We start from the raw sequence: 19649 nt of genomic DNA, 5'->3' as shown, positions 1-19649 counted from the left end.
TACATAGGGACAGTAGGATCAGGTTTTTAGTCGGGGAATATCAAGGAGTGTGGTGATCCTTGGATTGTACCTGGCAGTTGTGTCTTCTGTTGCAGATAGCTCCCTCCCATTAGGAGTTGCCTTTGTCCCCTCAGGAACCATCCTCCAAAACCACTATAGATAAGGCCAGATAACCAACACAATGTCTTCTGATGTTATCAAGTGGGGTTTAATAGCAGCTAGGTGGTCCCACTCACATCCATCTTCTCCTCCTGTAAGGGGGGGGGGGGCACTCTTCTTGATGGCTTGTTTAGGCATTAGTGACTTTTCACCCTCTCCCTTCTTCCCTAACTAATGAAGAGTAGGATACTCTATAGTAGGTGGTTTTCTTTCTTTTCTTTGCTGGGTTGTGCCCATCAATGCTAGCCTTGTAGTTTGAGCTTGTTCTGCTTTCCCGTAAATGAATAACAGGCTGGTACTTTGGGTCCTAGGGTGAACAGAGGCTCCCAGACCTGGTAGAGGCTCATCTAGTGTGCATTTTCAACAATCCTGCATTGCCTCCCTTCCCTATCTATAGTCAGAAGATGCTTGGATCCCAGCAGGTTGTTGCTGTGTCCTGTGATGACCTGGCTCCCAGAGTAAGCCAGGCCCTTACAGGGGGAGATGGGAGGGATTAGGGAAGGTGCTGTAATTCCTTGGGAGTAATTGGCTGCCATTTCTTGACCATTCCTGAACAGGTTATGTGTTGGAGGAAATCTGTCTCTGCAGAACAGAGAGCATGAGCTCATCAGCCTCTGTTACTGCTTGGGTTTCTTCAAGGTCTGGGTCCTGTGATGGCCCTAGGACCTTGGTCCATCTGCTGTGGACATGCTTGCCCGTGGTGGCCTACCCCACTTCAGCTATCTATGCCTTCATCAGCTCAGCCTAAACTCTTGCCTGTTCCACCTAGTAGTTACAGGAAATCCACCTTAGATCCCCTCTCTAACTGGCTTTAAGTCATGACAGAGATCACTGTGGCACATAGGTGCAAGGATGGGTTTCATAGGATATGGTGTAAAGTCCACACTAGGAAGCTGTGCTCTAGGCAGAGAGGAACATTCTGAATGCCCCAGCCATTCATTGAGTTCATGTTGGCCAGCCACCAACTTCTGTACAAGGCTTTCACAATTTAATTTATCTGCATTGATTTACAATGAAGGTGTATGGTACCCACGGTCTGGGAGAGGCACAATTTGCAAATTAGAAAATAAAGAGAGGAATGTTGCTGGTGTTCTGCATTGCTGGATAGGTGAGCTGCCCATCCGGTCAGGGGAGTATGGACCACACCAGCTGGCTGGCTTTTTGATTTACTGCTCATGGAGAGCTTCCCAGTTCACCTGATGGCATCCCCATCTGACATTCTTCATCCAGGCAAAATGCCTGCTAGTGTTGGGGGTTTGATGCTTTCTCATCCTTAAACAGAACTAGTCTCACTGGCCACATAGGTAGATTCCTAAAACGAAAGATTACGGTAGCCCAGGTTTAGCCAGGGAAGCTTTCCTTCCCTGAGCTGGTGACTCCATTTATGCCACATCCAGGGTTGCCAACTGTCTATAAATGTATGGACAGTTCATCAAAAATAAGGTTAAAAACGCCAGTCCGTGAAGTCCATGAAAAATGGAGCCACCTTTAAAAAAAAAACTAAGCAACTAGGAGCTTGATTAAAGCTCTGTTATCAGAAAGAAGCTGGAGGCAAGCAATGAAGGGCAGACAGAGCAGAGTAGCCTCAACTGGTATCTGAGCAGGACCGCAGCATCTTACACAGAGTTCTTGTGAAAGCTTTGTAGTTCACGGGAGCTTCCATAGCTTCCTTCCCCATCACCAGCCATGTGCTGCTGCTGTGTCCCATCTGGTAGTAACACGTGTTGCCTTATAGGTAGGCAGATACTAGTCCTTCTTTTGGGGTCCATACTTGGAGGGGGTGGCAGGACTAGTGAGGGGATGGGATGGTGGGGAGCAGCATGGGGTGGAGTGCTGTCTGGGGCATCAGGGTGTGGGGATGAGTAGGAAGCCCTGAGGTGGGGACAGCAGGGTATAAAGCCACTGCCCAAGCAGGCTTGCCAACCCAAGAAACAAAAATTAATCATATCAATCTGCAAGCTTTAATTAATCTGCAAACTTTTTACTGACACCCAAACATTTTTACTGTGGTTGGTGTTAAACCCCTAAATTTGTCTAGGGTCTGGCAGAAGGTTTACATTTGCATTATGTAAAACGTATATCAGTAAAAAAGTTTGGGTGTCAGTAAAAAGTGCAGATTGTTAGTTAAAAAAAAAAAGTCTTTGGTTGGCAACCCTAGCCATATCCTTCCTCTGAACTGCAAACTTGCAGCCGAGAGCACATTGTACCCCAAGAAGCCCAGTCACTTCCGGGTGTCAGGCTAGTTCTCAAGCTGCTGCTGGTGCAGAAGAAGCAATTTCCAGGGTGTTGACTAACCATTTTCTGCATGCAGAAGAACTAGTGACTTCTGTGTCCAGTGCAAAGGCAGAATGTTAAATCCTTTCAGTGCCCTGTTCAGGACGGATTAGACAAAGGCTGAAATGCCCTCTTCTTGGCTTTTTGAGCAGTGCTTATTAGGGTTGGGTATCATTGTCTGAGCTTCCCTAGAGGAACACTGGATAATTTGATCACTCCAGACCCATCTCACATCTAATCCTCTGGTGGAAAGCTGAGACCATTTTCCAGATCTTTTTCCTCAGATCAGTTCTGCTGACAATAGAATTGGATTGCTCAGGAACCTGTTGTGGAGCTAGAGCAGCCATCACTTTTTACAGCAGTCACCAAAACAGAGCTTTTCCCTTGCCCACAGGGGCTGGTCAAAAGATATACTGTGCTGTTAGAGGTAGCAGAAAAGGACCAGCAAAGGACAAGCCACTCTGTCTTTAGATCAGAAAGCCTGGAGACAGAGCCCACACAGCTTCCTCAGCAGGGAATTGGGGAAGAGAGGCTGAGACAAGGAGCACAGTTGGGAAATAACAGCTGGTAGTCTGACTAGATGACTATGAGTGTGTATGTGTGTGTACATGCGCATACACATGCTGTAGTGGACCATGAGAGAGAACTCCAGTGCTGCCTACGGGTCACATAGACTTCAGACTGACATTGGAGTTTGGCTTGTGAACTGATGCCAGAATATTATATGAACATTTCTACCCAGTTCCAGGAGCTACTGGGGTTCTCTTAATTCACTTTCAGACATATGGAGCAGCCTTTTAACTAGCCATAGCTGTTCTGCCAGTGGCCAGGAAGGACAGAGCTTCATCAGCTATAGACTCCAGTGTGCATTTTGCCTGAATAAGGACAGCACAGAGTCCCGTGAGGTTAAGGGATGTGCAGGGCCTTGTGAATGTTTTCATCCCAGATATGAATCCCACACTAAGACTCCCAGGGAAAGCAGAGCGCTTCATGGACACAAGAAGTGACATGGCTCCCACCAAGAAGAGCTCACTGTCAAATTAGGACAGTGATGGACACGACCGGCTCAGAGTCAGCTCTGCCTAGGTGGGCTCTGTAGCCATATAGACTCCACCTGCTCTGCAGAGCCTGTGCCCAGGGGTAGTAGAGCCCATCATGGGATCGTGACAGGGAAGGAGGTAGAAAACAACATGCAGCTGCATTGTTTGGGCGGGTTTGTATTTAAGGTGTTTGAGTCCTTACAGATCTCCTCCTGTTGTGACTTGACCCCAGGCCCCACTGCCACTTCCTCATTTCAAATTCACTGTCCTGATCCCACCAGGTGACAGGTGTGTGCAAATCCTTGTGTCTTCACTGTTCCCTCCTGATCCCTGACTCCTATTCAGGGTCCAGTTGAAGGCAGTGGGAATTTGACCTTGCAGTGGGCTGAGAAGTCTGGCCCTCATCCAAGCCTTAGTGGACCTCCTCTCCACTGGCAGGCCCACATGTCATTGCTTCATGGTTCTGAGCCAGGAGGGTTTTGCACTTGGAGAACTGAGCCCTGAGGTTCAAGTGTGGCCCTGCCACAGCAGACTCATCCTAGCTTATTATCATTGCTTGTTCCTGGTATTTTAAGCCTTGCCCCTTATGGTATCATTAAATATAAATCCCTTGCTTACAGCTCAGAGTAGAGTACAAGTCTAGTTGTAAAGAGAGTGTTTTTGAACTGGGGTGGCAGTGCTCCGGCACTGGAGTTTTTAAGCAGCGCTTGTGAGTGCTTTGTGACAATGAAAATGGACAGTGCTATCAGGGTAAATCATCCTGAGTCAAACAGAATTGCATGGAAGTAATCCTGGGTGCATGAGGCTGCATGCAGCGAAAGATTACAAGGTTGTTGGTGATTCAGGTTTGTGTACAAGTCAGATTCATTCATCCAGGAAACAGGGCAGCGTGGTCACTTTTTCTTCCAGCTGTTTTTCACAGCTTGTTCTTCTCCAGATGTGAGAAAGGACTTCACAGATGACGCAGAGTTCGACTCGGAGATTAGCAGTCACCTCCCGGCCAGGAGGTTACGGGTTTGATTTTTTGTATTCAGCTAAGATCCCGCACAACACTGACAGATACTTGAGTGAAGCTGTAGGTCCGTGGTTCCCCAACCCATGACTCATAGGCAGCATGTTGCCTGCAGGTCCCTCTGGCATTGCTTGAAGCCACAGAAAATGAAAGAGTTTGAACTAAGCTTGACAAGGGAGCAAAGCACAGTGCTGCCTGCTAGCTTAGTGGTGTAGCTTAGGGGCCAGTGAAGTTGGGTACCACTGCCCTACAGCATACCACTGCTCTGCATGGGACCAACCCAGTCTGGGCTGGTGAGGTTGAAACTAAAGCTCCCTTGTCTTTAGGAGCATGGAGGACCTGGGCTAGTCTAGCGAACATTTATTCTCCCTCTAAAGCAGGTCCAAGGCTGTGAGTGAGCTACTGCATTTCTGATGAGCCCATAATGGTTGTTCAGTTAGTGTTCTGGTCTCAGGTCTCATTTACAGTCACAGAGTGGTGGCTGTTGCCTGTTATTCTATTGTTAGTGTCACATAATTATAGTTATAAGAGATGGCGAGGTCCTGGCAGGCAATCCCGTCTCTGTGGCCCCAGCACTGTGCAGAATTGCATGTGCTGAATGTTTACTCCATATCCGTGACAGTCCGGAGGGATTTATCCTGCCCCTCACACCATGGCACCTGACCACCCAAACACAAGTTTGGTCCCTGGGATGCTATGGGATGCAGCCGTGCTCCAGCTGAAAGAGTTGGGTACAAAGACCTGTAAGCCAGCTGTGTTAGATGTGACCAGGATGCAGAGCACTGGCCTCGGTCCTTCCAGGCCTGGATCCCAATATTCTGACATTAGCACAAAATTTGCTGATGTACCTGGAGCTAAAAGCTGAAGTTGGAGTTCCTGCACTGTAGAGCCAGCCTCTGGAAGTCAAGCTCTGCTGGCCGCTAGGCGAGTCTTGCCAAAAGGGCTCTGGTAACCCAGGATGGAGCATGAAGCAATCAATCAGCCTGTCTGGTCATAGGGGTGTTTGCAAGGGCAGCTTCTTCATGCTGCGTCCTACAGGCTCACCTCGATCCTGGCCCAGCCTGGGGGGAACCAGTTATTGCAAGAGGTGACACTACAGTCTATTTAACTGAACCGAGATCTCCACAAGATGTCAGCAGAGCAGCAGTAACGCATTAATCCCTTGCTTGTATGCAAAGCCTGGCTTGGTTAAATGCGCTGGTTCATTTTTTAACAGTTCATCTTTGCTGCTTCTAGTCAAAGGCAAATTTTAACAATTTCTTGTCAAACCTAAACACAAAAAAAAGTCAGGATTGGTGCTGCTAACTAAAATGGCAATGCAGAATAAATGCTTTCCCTGGTACATTATTTGGTACAATAAGTGTATTCATAGCTAACAAAAGCAGTATGTAGCAGGGCCTTCTACTGACCAGTACAGCTATCACTGTTTGCATTTCAGTGGTACAGCATTTCCTTTCTTATGTCTTTGATCAGCTGGCAGTAGTAAATGTGCTAACCTCATTGGTACAAATACTTGTCGGACCTAATGTTACTTGCACTTCCTGTATTAAAAAGTTATAATTAAAACGTTCTTAAATATATGATTATTTTCATTAAGTGACCATTAGCTGGTTTTCAGCTGTAGGAGGAATTTGTGATAGATTTACCACTCTCTGGGGTTTGCATTTTTTCCACTAAATATAACGCAATTTGATAACCAGCAAATACTTTTTATTTTTAATGAGCATCTTCCAGATGATAAAACTCAATGCTGTTTTACTTTTATAACTGATTTGCAGTGGTTCTTGTCTGGTCCACGCAGACAAAATTGATAAAATTCAATTTTATCAATTGATAAAATTCCACGCTGGGCTCAGGCAATCCAAGATAGTTTAACTGCTCTGGAGATATATGCAGTGTAACAAAATGCTTATCAGTTTTTTTGGAATCTGGTCTCTTAAGGTATTTTACCCAAAGTACCGTTATGGCTTCCAGAGTCTTTTGTGATGACTTGTTTTCTTCCCAGATGTATCTCAAGGTAGCGGCAGTGTACACTGTTTTTCCAATCCAAGCTACCATACTCTGTCATGTGGTGTGACTTCACGCTTCTTTACCAATAATCTGGATGGGAACAGCTCCAGTAAGGTAGATATGATCACACCCCACTGTAGCAATGTTCTTATCAGTTCAAGGAAATGTACCAAAGTAATGTCTGTCAGCTCCTAGTTTCTGCCAGCCTCATCTTAAAACTCTGGCAGTGGAGAACTCTAATACGTTAGCCTAAACTATGGAAAAAATGGTCTGCTCTCCTATACAGACTATACATGTATCTGCATAGCTTCTATGCTGGATACTTGGAGTTTCAACCCAAGCAACTCTGGGACAGTTGGCTCCAGTTTCTCCAAATGATGTTCCTTTTTTGGAAAACACTAACAACCCCTCTCTAGAGAGATAGATCATGTAACTCCTATTCATGCTGTGCGGTATCTTGTTCAATGCTTGTTCCTGTTGACTTCAATGGGACTATTCACAGAGTACTACTCCGTGTAAGTAAGGGCTTCACAGCCTTTGGCATGTGATGGAGATACCATTCAATAATGAGAATAACTCTTCATGTGGGGCTATAACAAGCACTGTACTTTTTTAGCAGAACATCATAAATTGATTTCTTGGGGGGGTATCTGCTTAAAAAATGATGCTCCCCTGCCATCCGTGTCATTTCAGTCCAGATGTAGTTTTTGTAACCAGAAAGTCACCAGAGCAATTTTAGAACAAAAAAAAATCTTTATACTATCTGAAAGGATTGGGTAGGGGTTCCTTGCATCCTCCTTTTAACAAAGTTATTGATATTAAAAGAAAGTTTAATTGAAATGTAACATGAAGGTTCGCTCCAGAGATTTGTCAGAGAAGAGTTAAGGCAGATGTGGAAAGCTGGGAACTGGCTTATCAGTGGGTTTAGTTCACTATCCTTTCCCACGCCAGTGGTTCCCCTTCATTGTGCACTTTTCCTTCCCAAATGGAGAGAGCAAGTGCTGGGGATTGTCAACCACAGGCTGAGCTGCAGGGGGGGATCCTACCCTCCTAATCCTTCTGCGGTCACTGACGTGGATTCAGAAGAGGCCAAAGCAGGTACCTAGCTCAGCAACCTGAACAGCCCAGAGGAGGCCTTCTTCCAGCCAGTTGAAAAGTTGCCCTTTGGGTTTAAAATGGGAAAACAATGGTTTTTTAATTATTTTGAGTGCACTTAGATGGCCTGACTTTCCTTCTGGGTCTCCCATGATCTTACTTATTCATAAGAATGCTGTCCAGCAGGGGTGTCAAATATATGACCAGGGCTGGATCTGGCCCTCCGAACTGTGTCACATAGCCCATGGGGATCCTGGATCGACTGGGATTTTGACAGCGGAGTAAGCAGCGGGGGGATTAACGCAGCAGCTCAGGCAGCTGCAGGTGTTTCAGCCCGACTACCACTAGCCCTGCTGCCAGAGGTGGGTCTGGCTCCAGCCTGCGAGGCACCCTGCAGTCCATATCTGACCTCTGGGACCTGTTGACTTTGACACTTGTGCTCTACAGCATGGTCTGGCCCAGGACAACTTCTAGCATTTGGCTTCTCTCTGTGCTTCTCCAGCCAAGTAAGACAGAAGAGCGGATAAATCCCTAACAGCCGCTATAGCAAGTTTCCTCTCCCAGTGCATTGCCCGGTGCTGCCTCCGCTGCACAAGCTGGCTCGGAGGCTGTGTTCATTCACGGGCCAGCCAGGCTCAGGAGGAACCAGGGCCAGAGGGAAGAGGAGGAGAAAATGGCAGGGGAGTTCTCCGCAGTGCTGAGACTGACTAAACCACAGGCCACTGGATTTATCACCATCCCCGGGGTGCAGGAGACAGCAGGCTGGCAAGGCCCAGCACTCTTGTTTCCCAACTGAGGAGGCACAGAAGGAGCCCGGGGAGTCAATGCAAGCCTCATTGGAGAGCCCCTGTCCTCCTCAGGGTCAGTGCCGGATTTAGGATTACGCTACTTAAGATACAGCTTAGGGTCTCACAATATGAGGGGCCTCTAAAGAACCCCCCCCCCGGACACTGTCATTCTAATATGACAAAAATATACATATAGATGGATCTACAGTTATTATTCATACTGAGTTCATCAATTTGTTCAGAAATAACAAGAATTCATCTTAAAATTTCCTGAAAATCTGATTTTGTGGATTATTTTTATCGTCTGGGGCATCTTCAACTGGACGTAGCTTCGGGCCTCAGCATGTCATTGTGCAGCAGTGCTCCAGGTGGTCTCTGCTTCCCCTCCCGCTGTCATTTCCCCTCCCTTTCAGCATTTTCATTGCATCCCTTCCCATGCATCTCTCCCCATCTCCATCCCTTCACTTGCTCTAAGCCCGCTCCTCTCCCCTCGCGGTTGCCTGCTCTGTGCAGCTCCTGCAGAAAGTCACTTTGTCACATTCATGTCAGGATGCGGTGGAGGGGAAGGTGCCGCCTAGGCTGGCTGGTGCAGTCACTGCAGGCAGCGAGGAGCATTCGTTAGGGAAATAGGGTCATTGGGGATGGCTCGACACAGAGGCAAAGTAAACAGCCACTAGTAAGTTCTGTCTGGTAGGAGAGTCGCACACGGCATGGCAGGACTCCAGCATGAGGCAAATCTGTCCTCTTTCCCAGCACTGAGGCTAGAAGGAGAGGAAATATGGTGGGTCTCCATCCTTTTCAAACACTCGAACCAGGAGAGGAGGCATCTTATGTTCAGGTGACTCCTTCTGTCAGGGCCTTGACAGCTGCCTGCTGGGGCCTAAAGACTGTAAGTCCAGTCCTGGAGGTCAAAGCTTGAGGTCAAGAAGAGAGATGATAGAAAAGGAGGACTCATGAGGTTACTTAGTCCAGTCCTCCGGTCAAGGTTGGATCATCCCTGATGAAACCATCCCAGCCCTGTGTCCACCTAACCAGCTCTTGAACATTTTCAAGGATGGAGAGTCCACGGCTTCTCGAGGCAGCCTGTTCCCATGCTTGGCCACCTCCTTGTTCAAATCTTCCTCCTAATCTCCAACCTCAATTTCCCCTGCTTCAGCTTGAGGCCGTTGCTCCTAGTCCCGTCCCCTTCAGCCACAGAGAGAAGCCCATCTCCATCCCCTCTGTAATCGCCCTTCGGGTATTTCAAGACCATGATCAAATCCCCCCTCAGTCATCTCTCCTCCAGACCAAATACCCCTGGTTCTTTCAGCCTTTCCTCAGAAGTCCTGCCTCCCAGGCCTGTAATCGTGCTTGTTGCTCTCTGCTGTTCCCTCTTCTTTCCATACAAGGGAGGCTCTGTTGCATCCTTGGGTGAAATCCTGGCCCAGATGAAATCGGTGGGAATCAGTGGGAATTTGAACATTGATTTTGGTGGGGACAGAATGTCTCCCTTTCTTTACTTGTTCCTTATGGCTTGGGCAGATGACCTGTTTGTACCTGTGTAACCAGCCTTGGCAGGGATGCAAACAAGGAAGCACACAGGTGATGTCAGTGCTTGCATTGTAATGTCTGGTGTGGCGTAACCCAGGGGAAAAGCAGGAGTAAAACGGCAGCCGTGTGAGTTACGTACGTGTAGTTCCAGCCATCACCTCCCATCCCGGGACAGCCCTTTGCCCAGCGCAGACAGGCTAGTACCTTCCCTGCCACCTCGTGGCAAGACTTTGTAACAGTGCCTACTGTGAACAGTGCCCTGGAATAGCTGCTTGTCTGTCCACTCTGGATCCCAGTGCAAGATGCATCGTGGGCAAACCTGATGTAGATCATACTGGTGTAAATGTGTTGTCCCTCCAGGGCCTTAGACTGGTATCCTCCACCTAGGGATTGCCTTTATCTTGTATCTTGTGCAGCAGCATGCACATTGCTGGTATGCACCCACTTGAAATTTTCCAGCGTAAGGGAATGACGTTCAGCATGTAACTCTGTATCTCCATTGTGTAGCTCAGTCCTCTAGCCGCTGACATAAGAGGACAAGCGCACAGGTTCCCAGAGGTGCTGAGAACCTGTAGCCCCCACTGAGTTTCATGGAGACATTCCCATAAGGACTCTGTGTGGCTACATGCTGCAGAGCCAGCCCCATCTCTCTAGTCAGCCGGGCATGGAGCAAAAACATTTCACTGTGTTTTCACTAGTCTTAGAGTCATTTGTCAGAAAAATAGATTTCAGATGTGTGACAGCAGGGCTGATCAGAGAGAGCATTCCCACCTCGTTCTCTCCGAACGATTAACCCTTCTCCCCCCACCCCTCCCAGATACCGGCGGAGAAGAGCAGCACGGTGCTGGAGCCCTAGTGATGCCTGCTACAGATATTGTAAAAATCAATTGCTGTTAGGGGTCCTGTCCTGAATCTTGAAAGCCTGAAGATCTGCAGCCATTAAAGTGGGTTCTAAATTCCACCAAGAGCTTCGCATAAAATGAGAAATGTCACTGGAAATAAGCTGGCTGGCTCACACCCAGCTCATAAAAAGGAGTTTGACCACAAAAAAATTCATGAAAGTAGCTTTGACTTCAACTTACCAAAGAAAGGGAAGGAGGCTGCAAATACGGAATAGCTGTCGGCCTCCGAGACATAGGCTAGACTCCGATTGTCATCCCTATGAACTCTGTGGCAAAACTCTCATTGACTTCTGTGGCACAACTGCAAGACGGACGAAGTACCTAACTCCTTCAGGCCTCTCTGAAAATTCAAGGCTTGCCAAACTGACCAAGACATCACTGTCCAGGTGTCTCTTGAAGGAGGCATATATAGTGACATTTTTGTGCAGGCAGTGCTCTCATTGATCTCTGTGGAGATTTTGCCAAGTGTGGAGTGCTGTAGCTTTCACTCGTAGCTGTTCAATTTATGTTATATGATTTTTCAGCGGCAAAATTCACTATGAAAGAAAAAAAAGCCAGAAGCAATTTCTCCACAGTAAAGATTAAAAGAATCCTCCATCTTGGAGAACATTAACAAATTAAAGCAGCACAAAGCGACAGCTGGAATCACACAGTCATAATTATTGCTTTCTAAAAACTCAGAAATGGCTCAAAATCATTTCATTAAAAGAAGAAATCAGCTCTGGCCCCGAGCGTTTCTTACCAAGTCTTGAGGCTGGTGAGCTGTTGTCATAATCCTGGAACTATAAAGCTGTTAATGGAAACTCTTAAGACCTTAACAGATGTAACCTAAAGGTGCAGCTGAAATGAAAAATGGCATTTGTGCTACTAATTCAGACTCTTATGGATGAGGATGGGGCCATCAGCCCAGATGGTGTGAACTAACCATGGAGTCCATGGAGCTGCACCGATTTACATCCTCTGCACATGGCCAAAGATGTGCGTTTCCTCGCTGTGTGAATACGTTACAGTGCTGCCCGCTTCTCGTGGATTCGGTGCTGCCTGTCTGTGTCTGCTTTGACCACGCTATCTCTCCAGGTAGCATGTGATCACTGCCACCAGTGTTGACTTTCCTTGATGGCAGACGGCAAGGTAGAGATGCACTTTATAGACTAACTGAATCAGAGCTGCATAAGCTTTCATGAGCCAGCGCTCACCTCATTGGAGGCTATGAAAAGACATGCAGAGAGAGTAGGAGGAAATGCTGAGTTAAACCAAGGAGTGGCTCCTGTCTCATCTGCTACAGCAATCCAAACATAGCCCAGGGCAAGAAGCAGGGGTACAGTCCTCGGCCTCTGTGCATAGTGAGTTGAACTGAAGATGCCCCAGGCAATCAGTCAGCTCTGCCTCTGCTTCTGGTCTGTCCCTGGGGAATGCAGGAATTAGGGGAGAGGTGGTTATGGAGCTGACTAATGAGCTGATAACACCCCATTTTTACTGACAGAGGTAGGGAGAGAGAGTTGAGGAACTAGGAATACAGCACCAGAAACAGCAGTTCTGCGCCCCTGGTGCCAGCCCGTGATGGAGTCCCAGACCTTAGCCCAGAAGGGACCCTTGAGATGGTGTAGCCTCACCTCCTGCACCCCAGGCCAGAGGACTAGTGCATCTCTTGCAGGCAGATTAGCAGCATTAGAGACACTGTCCCTCGAGCCGCCGCTGCAGCCCTGCTCCAGTGTGTGTCTGCACATAGCAGGTGTCATTCGCACGCCTGGCCTCTGGCCCCTCATTACTGTGTGCAAACCACGGCGTGGTGACCCAAGCACCCAGCTGCACACAATCCCCACTGCACATGCAGCTATGGGCTTGCACGTGTAGTGTGTGCTCCCACGAGCGGTTTCCGGGAAGCAGTCAGAGACCTAGAGGCTATCTGTCTGCTGACAGAGGCCTGACTCTTTGCCTGTGTTGGGGTGCCACAGAAACAATGCCTCTTTTGCGGGGCACAGGGAGCTCTGCCTCGGGACTCCACAGGAAGAAGCCTTATCCCTCTTCAGAGAGGAGCCACTGAAGTCAGCCCTCGTGTGGCTACGCAAGGGGAAGTCTCTGGCTTTGAGACCCCGGCTCATCTCAGTCTCTGGCTTCCTTGGTGATCTGTAACACCCCCACCTCCTATTTTGGTCAGGTCCCAGGAAGGTGGGTGTTTTCTTCTTTAAGGAGAAGGGGTATGTGCTTATAAAACCATTTACAAGAATAATTCACAGCAAAGCCTGCTCCCACTGAGCCCTGCTTCCCTCTCCTCCCCACCGCAAAGTGTTCCCAATGAGACCCGCAGGCTTGATCTCAGCCCACTGAGCTGCTTTCATCCCAGTGTGCAGTATGTTGGGGACAGAGTGTGCTCTGGTTTTTCTGGCTCACGGTGCAGGGGACAGGTCCTCGGGGCTTCTCCCTTCATTTTGAGACTCTTTGTGTTGTCCCTTGAGCCACACTGTTCTCACGCACACATGGCTGGATTTGCCCTGTCACACCCAAGCCAAGGCTGTGCCCAGTCCTGTGCATGCTGTGCCCACCTGCTTCAAGGCACCCAGCACCCTGCACACTGGGGCCCAGGTCCCGGAAGCTAGAAGCCTGCACATGCAGTGGTCTTGCTGCCCACAGAGGCAAACCCGTGTATTTTTGTCGTATTACTGCACTGTCTGTCACCGCCCCACACTGCTAGACAGCTTGTCACACAGGCATTGCCAGTGAGGATGCAGCCAGTGGTTCTCTTTGTAGCTATTCATTGCTGTTACAGTTAGAGAGAGAGCTCCTGCAGAGAGAGTGATGGTAGAGAGAAGGGACCAGCTGCTTCTCATGCCTTCAGGATGTGCCCAAACTGACCCTGGGGCCCATGGGGCCTCCCCAGCTTTTGCCTCTGTGCAGTCCTTGGCCTCTTGGAGCCCAAAGATTCTCTGAGGCTTGAACCTGCAGTGAAGCTGGCCTCCCTCCATGGAATAAGCCCATTGCCCTGCTTCTCTGCCCCAGCCATGCCTAGCTGAGCGGTTGCACTCAGCTGCTTGCCTTTAGCAGCTTGTCGAACGGCATCACTATGTCTCCGTGGGGCACCGTGTATTCTACAGGCACTCTTACTAGCTCCAAACAGCTCAAGACTTCCTTATTCCCATGTCCTTGTTTTAAATGTATCGTATGCACAGTCCCAACCACAACCCAGGAGGTGTTACTGGGATAAACCTAAGTCTCACCTGTAAAATCCCAGGCGCATGTTGCAAGAGGAGAGGGCCCATACGGAGCTGTTTGTAATGCTAGTAAGTTTGCCCAGCCACCAAGAATCTTCCTGGCCCTGCGTGCTGTTCCTACCTTGTAACTCAGCCCTGATTTGCCCAAAAATTCATGAGTCCTTCACCCTCTTTAAGATGCCCCATTAGATCTGATGGCTTTGCATGTCTTATCACAGAGACAGCAGTTTTCAGGTAGGATTCACACCCAGGCCACACAAGATTCAAACCCAGAACAGCTCAAAATTCTGACATTTTGAATGTCTGGACTTGAAACCCAGTGGCAGGTTGAACGAACTTCATAATCGCTGACCTGATATGCTCAAGGCATTGAAAGCATGAGTGCGGTACTGCATGAAGTTTGGTCTGACAACAGTGAATATCAAATTGTCCGGCTAAAGTGCCACTTGATGTTCGTTACCTGAGTGTAACATATTAGCCTTAAGCACGCTGTGCACTGTTCATGCTGATGCTACGTGGAGGATTGCATCTGCAGGTAGCTTTTATCCTAAGACTGAAATACAAGTGGATGTTGCATTCAGTACCTGCACCTGGAAATTCCCCAGAGCATTTTCCCTTCTAACTCTAATAAACGGCAGAAGTACAGGTTGTCACATACTGCAGCATGGGAAATGCCAATGTTTGCGAGACAGTGACCACAGTAACTCGAGCAGATCAGGACCCAGGTTTGCCATCTTGCAAGAGCATTCAAAATTGCACAGTTTTTTCCTAGTCCAAGGACCTGTCCCAAGTCGGGTTGAAAAGTCAACGTCTTGAAAATTTTTGTGAGCCAAAAACTGCGAGGAAAAATTAGATCATTTCAACAACAGCCTTCTGTTTTGATCATTTTGAAACATTTTGTTTCCATCTCAACCTTTAATTTTTGCCCTTGATGTTAGAAATTCCCAGAGCAGTTCAAACAGGGCAGTAACTTTGAAACCAGAAAAAGGAAGCTTTTCATTTTGGAAACTTTGAAATGAGAAAATACTGAAAATTCCAGCGCTTCCTGTCTGCAGAAAAAGCAATCAACTCTTTGGGGTAAACAGGGTTGTTTGCAGCAAGTCATGATTTTCCGATGAAACATGTTTTGCTGGAAAATCCTGAACCAGCTCCAGCGACTACAGCAAATCACAGGCCCTTTCACAGAGCTGATTTTCCATAGCCATCTTTGCTCTGAACTGCAAGCTGATACTCAGTAAAGCCAACCAGACCATGAGCAAGTCCTGGACAAGAACATGCTCCCTCCTTTTCTGAGCCATGCAGGAGCAGCTTGCAGTTGAAGGACTCCTGGGTACATAAGACTGCTTGCTTACACTTCACTTAATGCAGGGACATAATCCTGCCCCTTCTGAGGAGTGTTTTGCACCAGTGTAATAATTAGCCCACCCTTGTACCGCCTATGTGCAGAATGCCCACCCAGAGCAGTCCTGGGAGACTGTGCCTCCAACAGCCCAAGTCTTTCTGGGGCGCCTCTTAGGGTGTTACAGCTTTGCTGTTCCTGCTAGCCGGGGCTTCTAGCTAACTGCTTCAGTCTAGCTCGGGGGGAAAATTCCCAAAATGACAGCAAACTCAAGAACATATTGACAAGCGTGCTTAATACAAAAGCGGCCTTCACCAGACGCTGTCGATCTGTTGCTGGCAACGTGGGCTGTTTTCCTATCCGACTGTCTCTATCTGCTCCAGCACAGAAGCCAGCTGCTGTCTCAGCCTTGCTGCTTGGCATGACCCAGGCTCTAAAATGAATCTTTCCAGCAGTGGCATCTGCATGGGAGCCCTGGCCTCCTTTCTGATTTTGCTGGCAGATCTGCCTGTGCCTTGTTCTTCGTGTTATTTTCCTTGAATTGTGAGGAATCTTGTACCCATTCTGTCTCTGTTAACTGAATACATGGATGCATAAGCAAACCCCCCTTATTCCAAACAGCTGGTGTCTGCATGCTCACATGGGCTTTTTTTTTTTTTTTGATACATTCGTCTTCATCAGTTGGGTTGAAGCTGCCAGCGTGTCTCTCTGTGCGCACAAATATTTGATGCATAATTACCGGTTGCCCAAGGAAGTCGTGTCTTTTTCCAGCATGCTTGTGTTCATTGCTTAGTGAAGTGACCTTCCTTTGTAATTTTCCCTTGTGCTAGCTAAAAGCTGTCAAGCTATTGCCAGATAAATAACTGAATCGATGAGGCAGAAGTAATATTTTCCTACCTTTTTGATTTATGGTGCAGTTGGGTTGAGGTCTTGGGTTGGGAGGGGCGTTTGTTTATCTCAGCATTAACCCATTATCATACTTTTTGAACAGCTCAGTAACAAAATCCTTGACAGAGAAACTGCAGACTGGAGACGGTACAGCTTTCTGAATGAACTAGGTTAGTAATTTTAAGAAATTTAATCATTTAAGTAGAATTTAGAGCCATTCCAAAGCCAGATCTGTTGTCCATAAAGACATTAACAATAAAGGAATATTGGTACTGTCTTTATTTCACTAACAGAATAACCTGTAGTGACAGTTTAAGCCTTGAAGAGTTTGCTTTACCAGACGTTGCACCTTAAAGAAACTGAGCCAATAATTGCTTCAGTCTCCCTTTCTGTGTTGGCCAAATGATCCACATTGATCTGTTCTGTGAATGGGATATTTCTTAGGACACTGAAATTCATTCACATTCAGGTTTTGTTTTCTTCCTTCCTGTATGACCAGTGTAATTTGAGGGTCTAATCCTGCAGTCCTTCCTTAGTAAAGCTCCCTGTGAACCCCATGGCTGGAAAGGAGGGAAGGGGTAGAAGCGGCTAATCCCTAACTCATCCTTGGAAGGGTCTCAGAGCTGCTTTGCACACTTGAGCAGAGCAAGGCAACCTGAATGAATAAGAAATCAAGCTCAGGTTTCCTTCCCTCTCCCCACATACAGGCCTGGCATGATTTTAGCAGCTAGTATCTCCAAGGACCTAAAATGCAGGGTTTATATGCTATTCAAGTGTTCTCTCGAGCACCTGAAACTTAGCTTGTCAGTGAGACAAAGCATTCGGCTCTACCTTCACTAACTTGTGGGATATTGGCCACAACACTCTTCTGGGAAATAACGTGAGAGAAAGGACAGTGGTAATTATAAGTAAAGCTTTGTGATGTCAAGACTGGATTTCTTACAGCTTGCCACGCAGAGGGATGAGTACGAAATGCCCCAGGGCTCATCCCTGTCACTGCTCTCTTGGTTCCAACAGTTGCTTTGTTGGCAATAGTGTGATTTTCAGGACAATCACGAACCTGTAAAGCTTCAATACAATGCTTTTGGCATCATTCTCAGCCACTGGTTCAATCTTCATGGTTATCCGTAGGGCTGCTGAAGACATCCTGATGGATTTGCCTACAATATATAGAGACTAAAGGGGAGAAAATCAAATGCAGCTTACCCAAGATTTGCTTTAACCTTTGCATTTCCTCTACTGCTTCCTCAGGCTTTATTTGCAAGCAGTAGTTGTATTTCCTTGCATCTCACACCTGCTGTGTGCTATACTTGTCTTCCATTCCTGAATTACCCTAGTATTTTTACCAGCAGAATCTGGTACCTTTGCAATGGCAGAAGGATGTGCAAAAAATTTGAACACATTGAAGCAGATATCTCAAGAGAATATCATCACAATTTCTTTGCCAAGCATCTTGCACCCTGGAGATTTTGTTTTAGGGGAATCTTTTTTTACAAAATATTCTATCGCACATGGAAACATAAAGGATGTGACTTTGCTCCAGTGCTTGTCCAAACTCATTTTCAGAGCATAAAGGCTTTTGTTCAAAACAAGCCAATGTTGGTATGAAAAATGAGCAGATTCTCATTTGAAACTTGGCGCTCTTTTTGAGCACTTAAATGTGAAAACTTCCAGTTTTGAATGGCAAACATTTCCATGGAGGAACATTTAAGTGGAATTCCTCCTAATGGGTCTGATTCCTGGTTCCCAAAACCACAGCCTAGTCAGAAGAGCAGGAGACGATTCCTCCTCTATTCATCCTCTGAACAGTAAAGTAGAGTGGGGGAAGACAAATCCATGGGTGCTCAAAGGATGCACCAAAGAGGGAAGCCCTCATCTAGTTACATTGTGCCACTGGCTCCTTCACTAGCCACTCCCCTCACCACTTGCTCTCTTGCTGTGAATGAAGAAACAAGGTGAGCCAATGAATCTGATCATAGATCAGACACTGCAAATGCTATAGCCACAAACTCCAGAATGCACCACCAAATTTCAAAACACCCCTTTGGTGACCAACCCAGAAGTACCCAGATTTCTAAACCCTGCTCTGTTTAGAGAGATTTTGCCAGTATTCAGTTCTTGTTTGGATGTCTGACCTGTGGTGCTCAGTCCTGCTCACATACTAGGAGGGTAGAGAGGTAGATACATAAAATGAACATGCCTATAATAGGCTACAAACACTGCAGATGTCCATGTGTATTGTCCTGGAACAAACCCTAAAAAAGGTTTGTGGGATGAGAAGTGCTGACAGTTTGTCCTGGGACACTGGGAAGTGCATCTGAATGGTTGTCCTGGGCTTGCATCATTGAATCAATGGCAGAAAAGTGTCAGTGCATTCAGTCGGTCACTAAACCCCGATCAGAAAGGCAGTGTGTGTACACAACAGTCCCAGGATGTTTCTGTTCCAGGACAAACACAGGTGCAACTTGTTCAGGGACAAATGCAACATCTGTTCCTAGCCATAGAGAGAGGAGGCTCTTAAAGGACTTAAGAGATTCACTGGGGCCAGGCCATGTGTACTGGTAGGCTTTTCTTCTGTGCTTTTCTACCACCTTATAGCAGTGTAGCTTATAAAGGGAATTGCAAGTGGAGATGGCAAAACAAAGTCCAAAGCAACCTTATCTCCTTTTCTTTCTCATCAAAAGAAGCAGTGTCCAATGAATCTTGCCTACCTCTGCGCTTTCTCTTGCTCTGGCAGGTTAGCATTGCTCGTACACCTTTGGGAAACATCGTTCTTCTCAATTGCTTGTTTGCAGCAGTGTCAGGCTGTGCTGAGTCAGGGAGTCATTGCCAGTTCTTCTAAGTGGCAAAGAGCAAGAGAAGTTCTCTTTGAGGAACATGGTTCAAATGTCCCATGACAGCGAAAGAGTGGGCAGAGGAACAGACCATTTCAGACCTCTTCAGGATTCTTTACATTCTTAAAATCACACTCCAGTCATGATAATGGTGTAGATAATAGAAGATATATCAGCTTTGGGTGGGAAGGTCTAGCAATAGCTTAACCAGTGGTGACTGAACACATACCAAGAGACTAAGAAAGTGAGGGCAGATGGGTTCAGACCACTAACCCCACCAACTCTCAGAGACCATGCCTATCATCCATTGAAGTCAGTGCAAGTCTTTCCACTGATTGTAATGGGCTCTGCGTTGACCCCAAAAGAGGGAAACAGTTCAGGAGTGATGGATTAGACATCTGTTCAGGGTCCAAAAGATTGCACAAAATTTGGCCCCAAACCTTTGTAGACGTCCACATCTTTAGCCTTAGATTACAAGACCCTCGTGGTCCCTTCTAGTCCTGTGATTCTGATTGGAAATTAGCCAAGTGCACCAGCATTTTCTGCCCTTTTTTCTTCCTTTCTTATTT

At 47.2% G+C, this 19649-nt stretch overlaps 1 protein-coding gene across 1 annotated transcript in view; it reads left to right on the top strand.

Annotated features, from left to right (window-relative positions):
* MEGF11 (multiple EGF like domains 11) overlaps positions 1-19649 on the top strand; it is a 134243-nt gene that overhangs the window by 96022 nt on the left and 18572 nt on the right. The window contains exons 16-17 of the mRNA XM_025199609.1: positions 6491-6609; positions 16350-16416. Of these exons, the coding sequence (XP_025055394.1) occupies positions 6491-6609; positions 16350-16416 (186 nt within the window). The remainder of the gene's footprint in view (positions 1-6490; positions 6610-16349; positions 16417-19649) is intronic.

Source organism: Alligator sinensis, unplaced genomic scaffold, assembly GCF_000455745.1.
Source record: "Alligator sinensis unplaced genomic scaffold, ASM45574v1 scaffold210_2, whole genome shotgun sequence".
NCBI classification, from domain to species: Eukaryota; Metazoa; Chordata; order Crocodylia; family Alligatoridae; genus Alligator; species Alligator sinensis.
The sequence above is the reverse complement of the archived record's forward strand: the minus strand, read 5'-3'. Positions and strand labels throughout refer to the sequence as shown.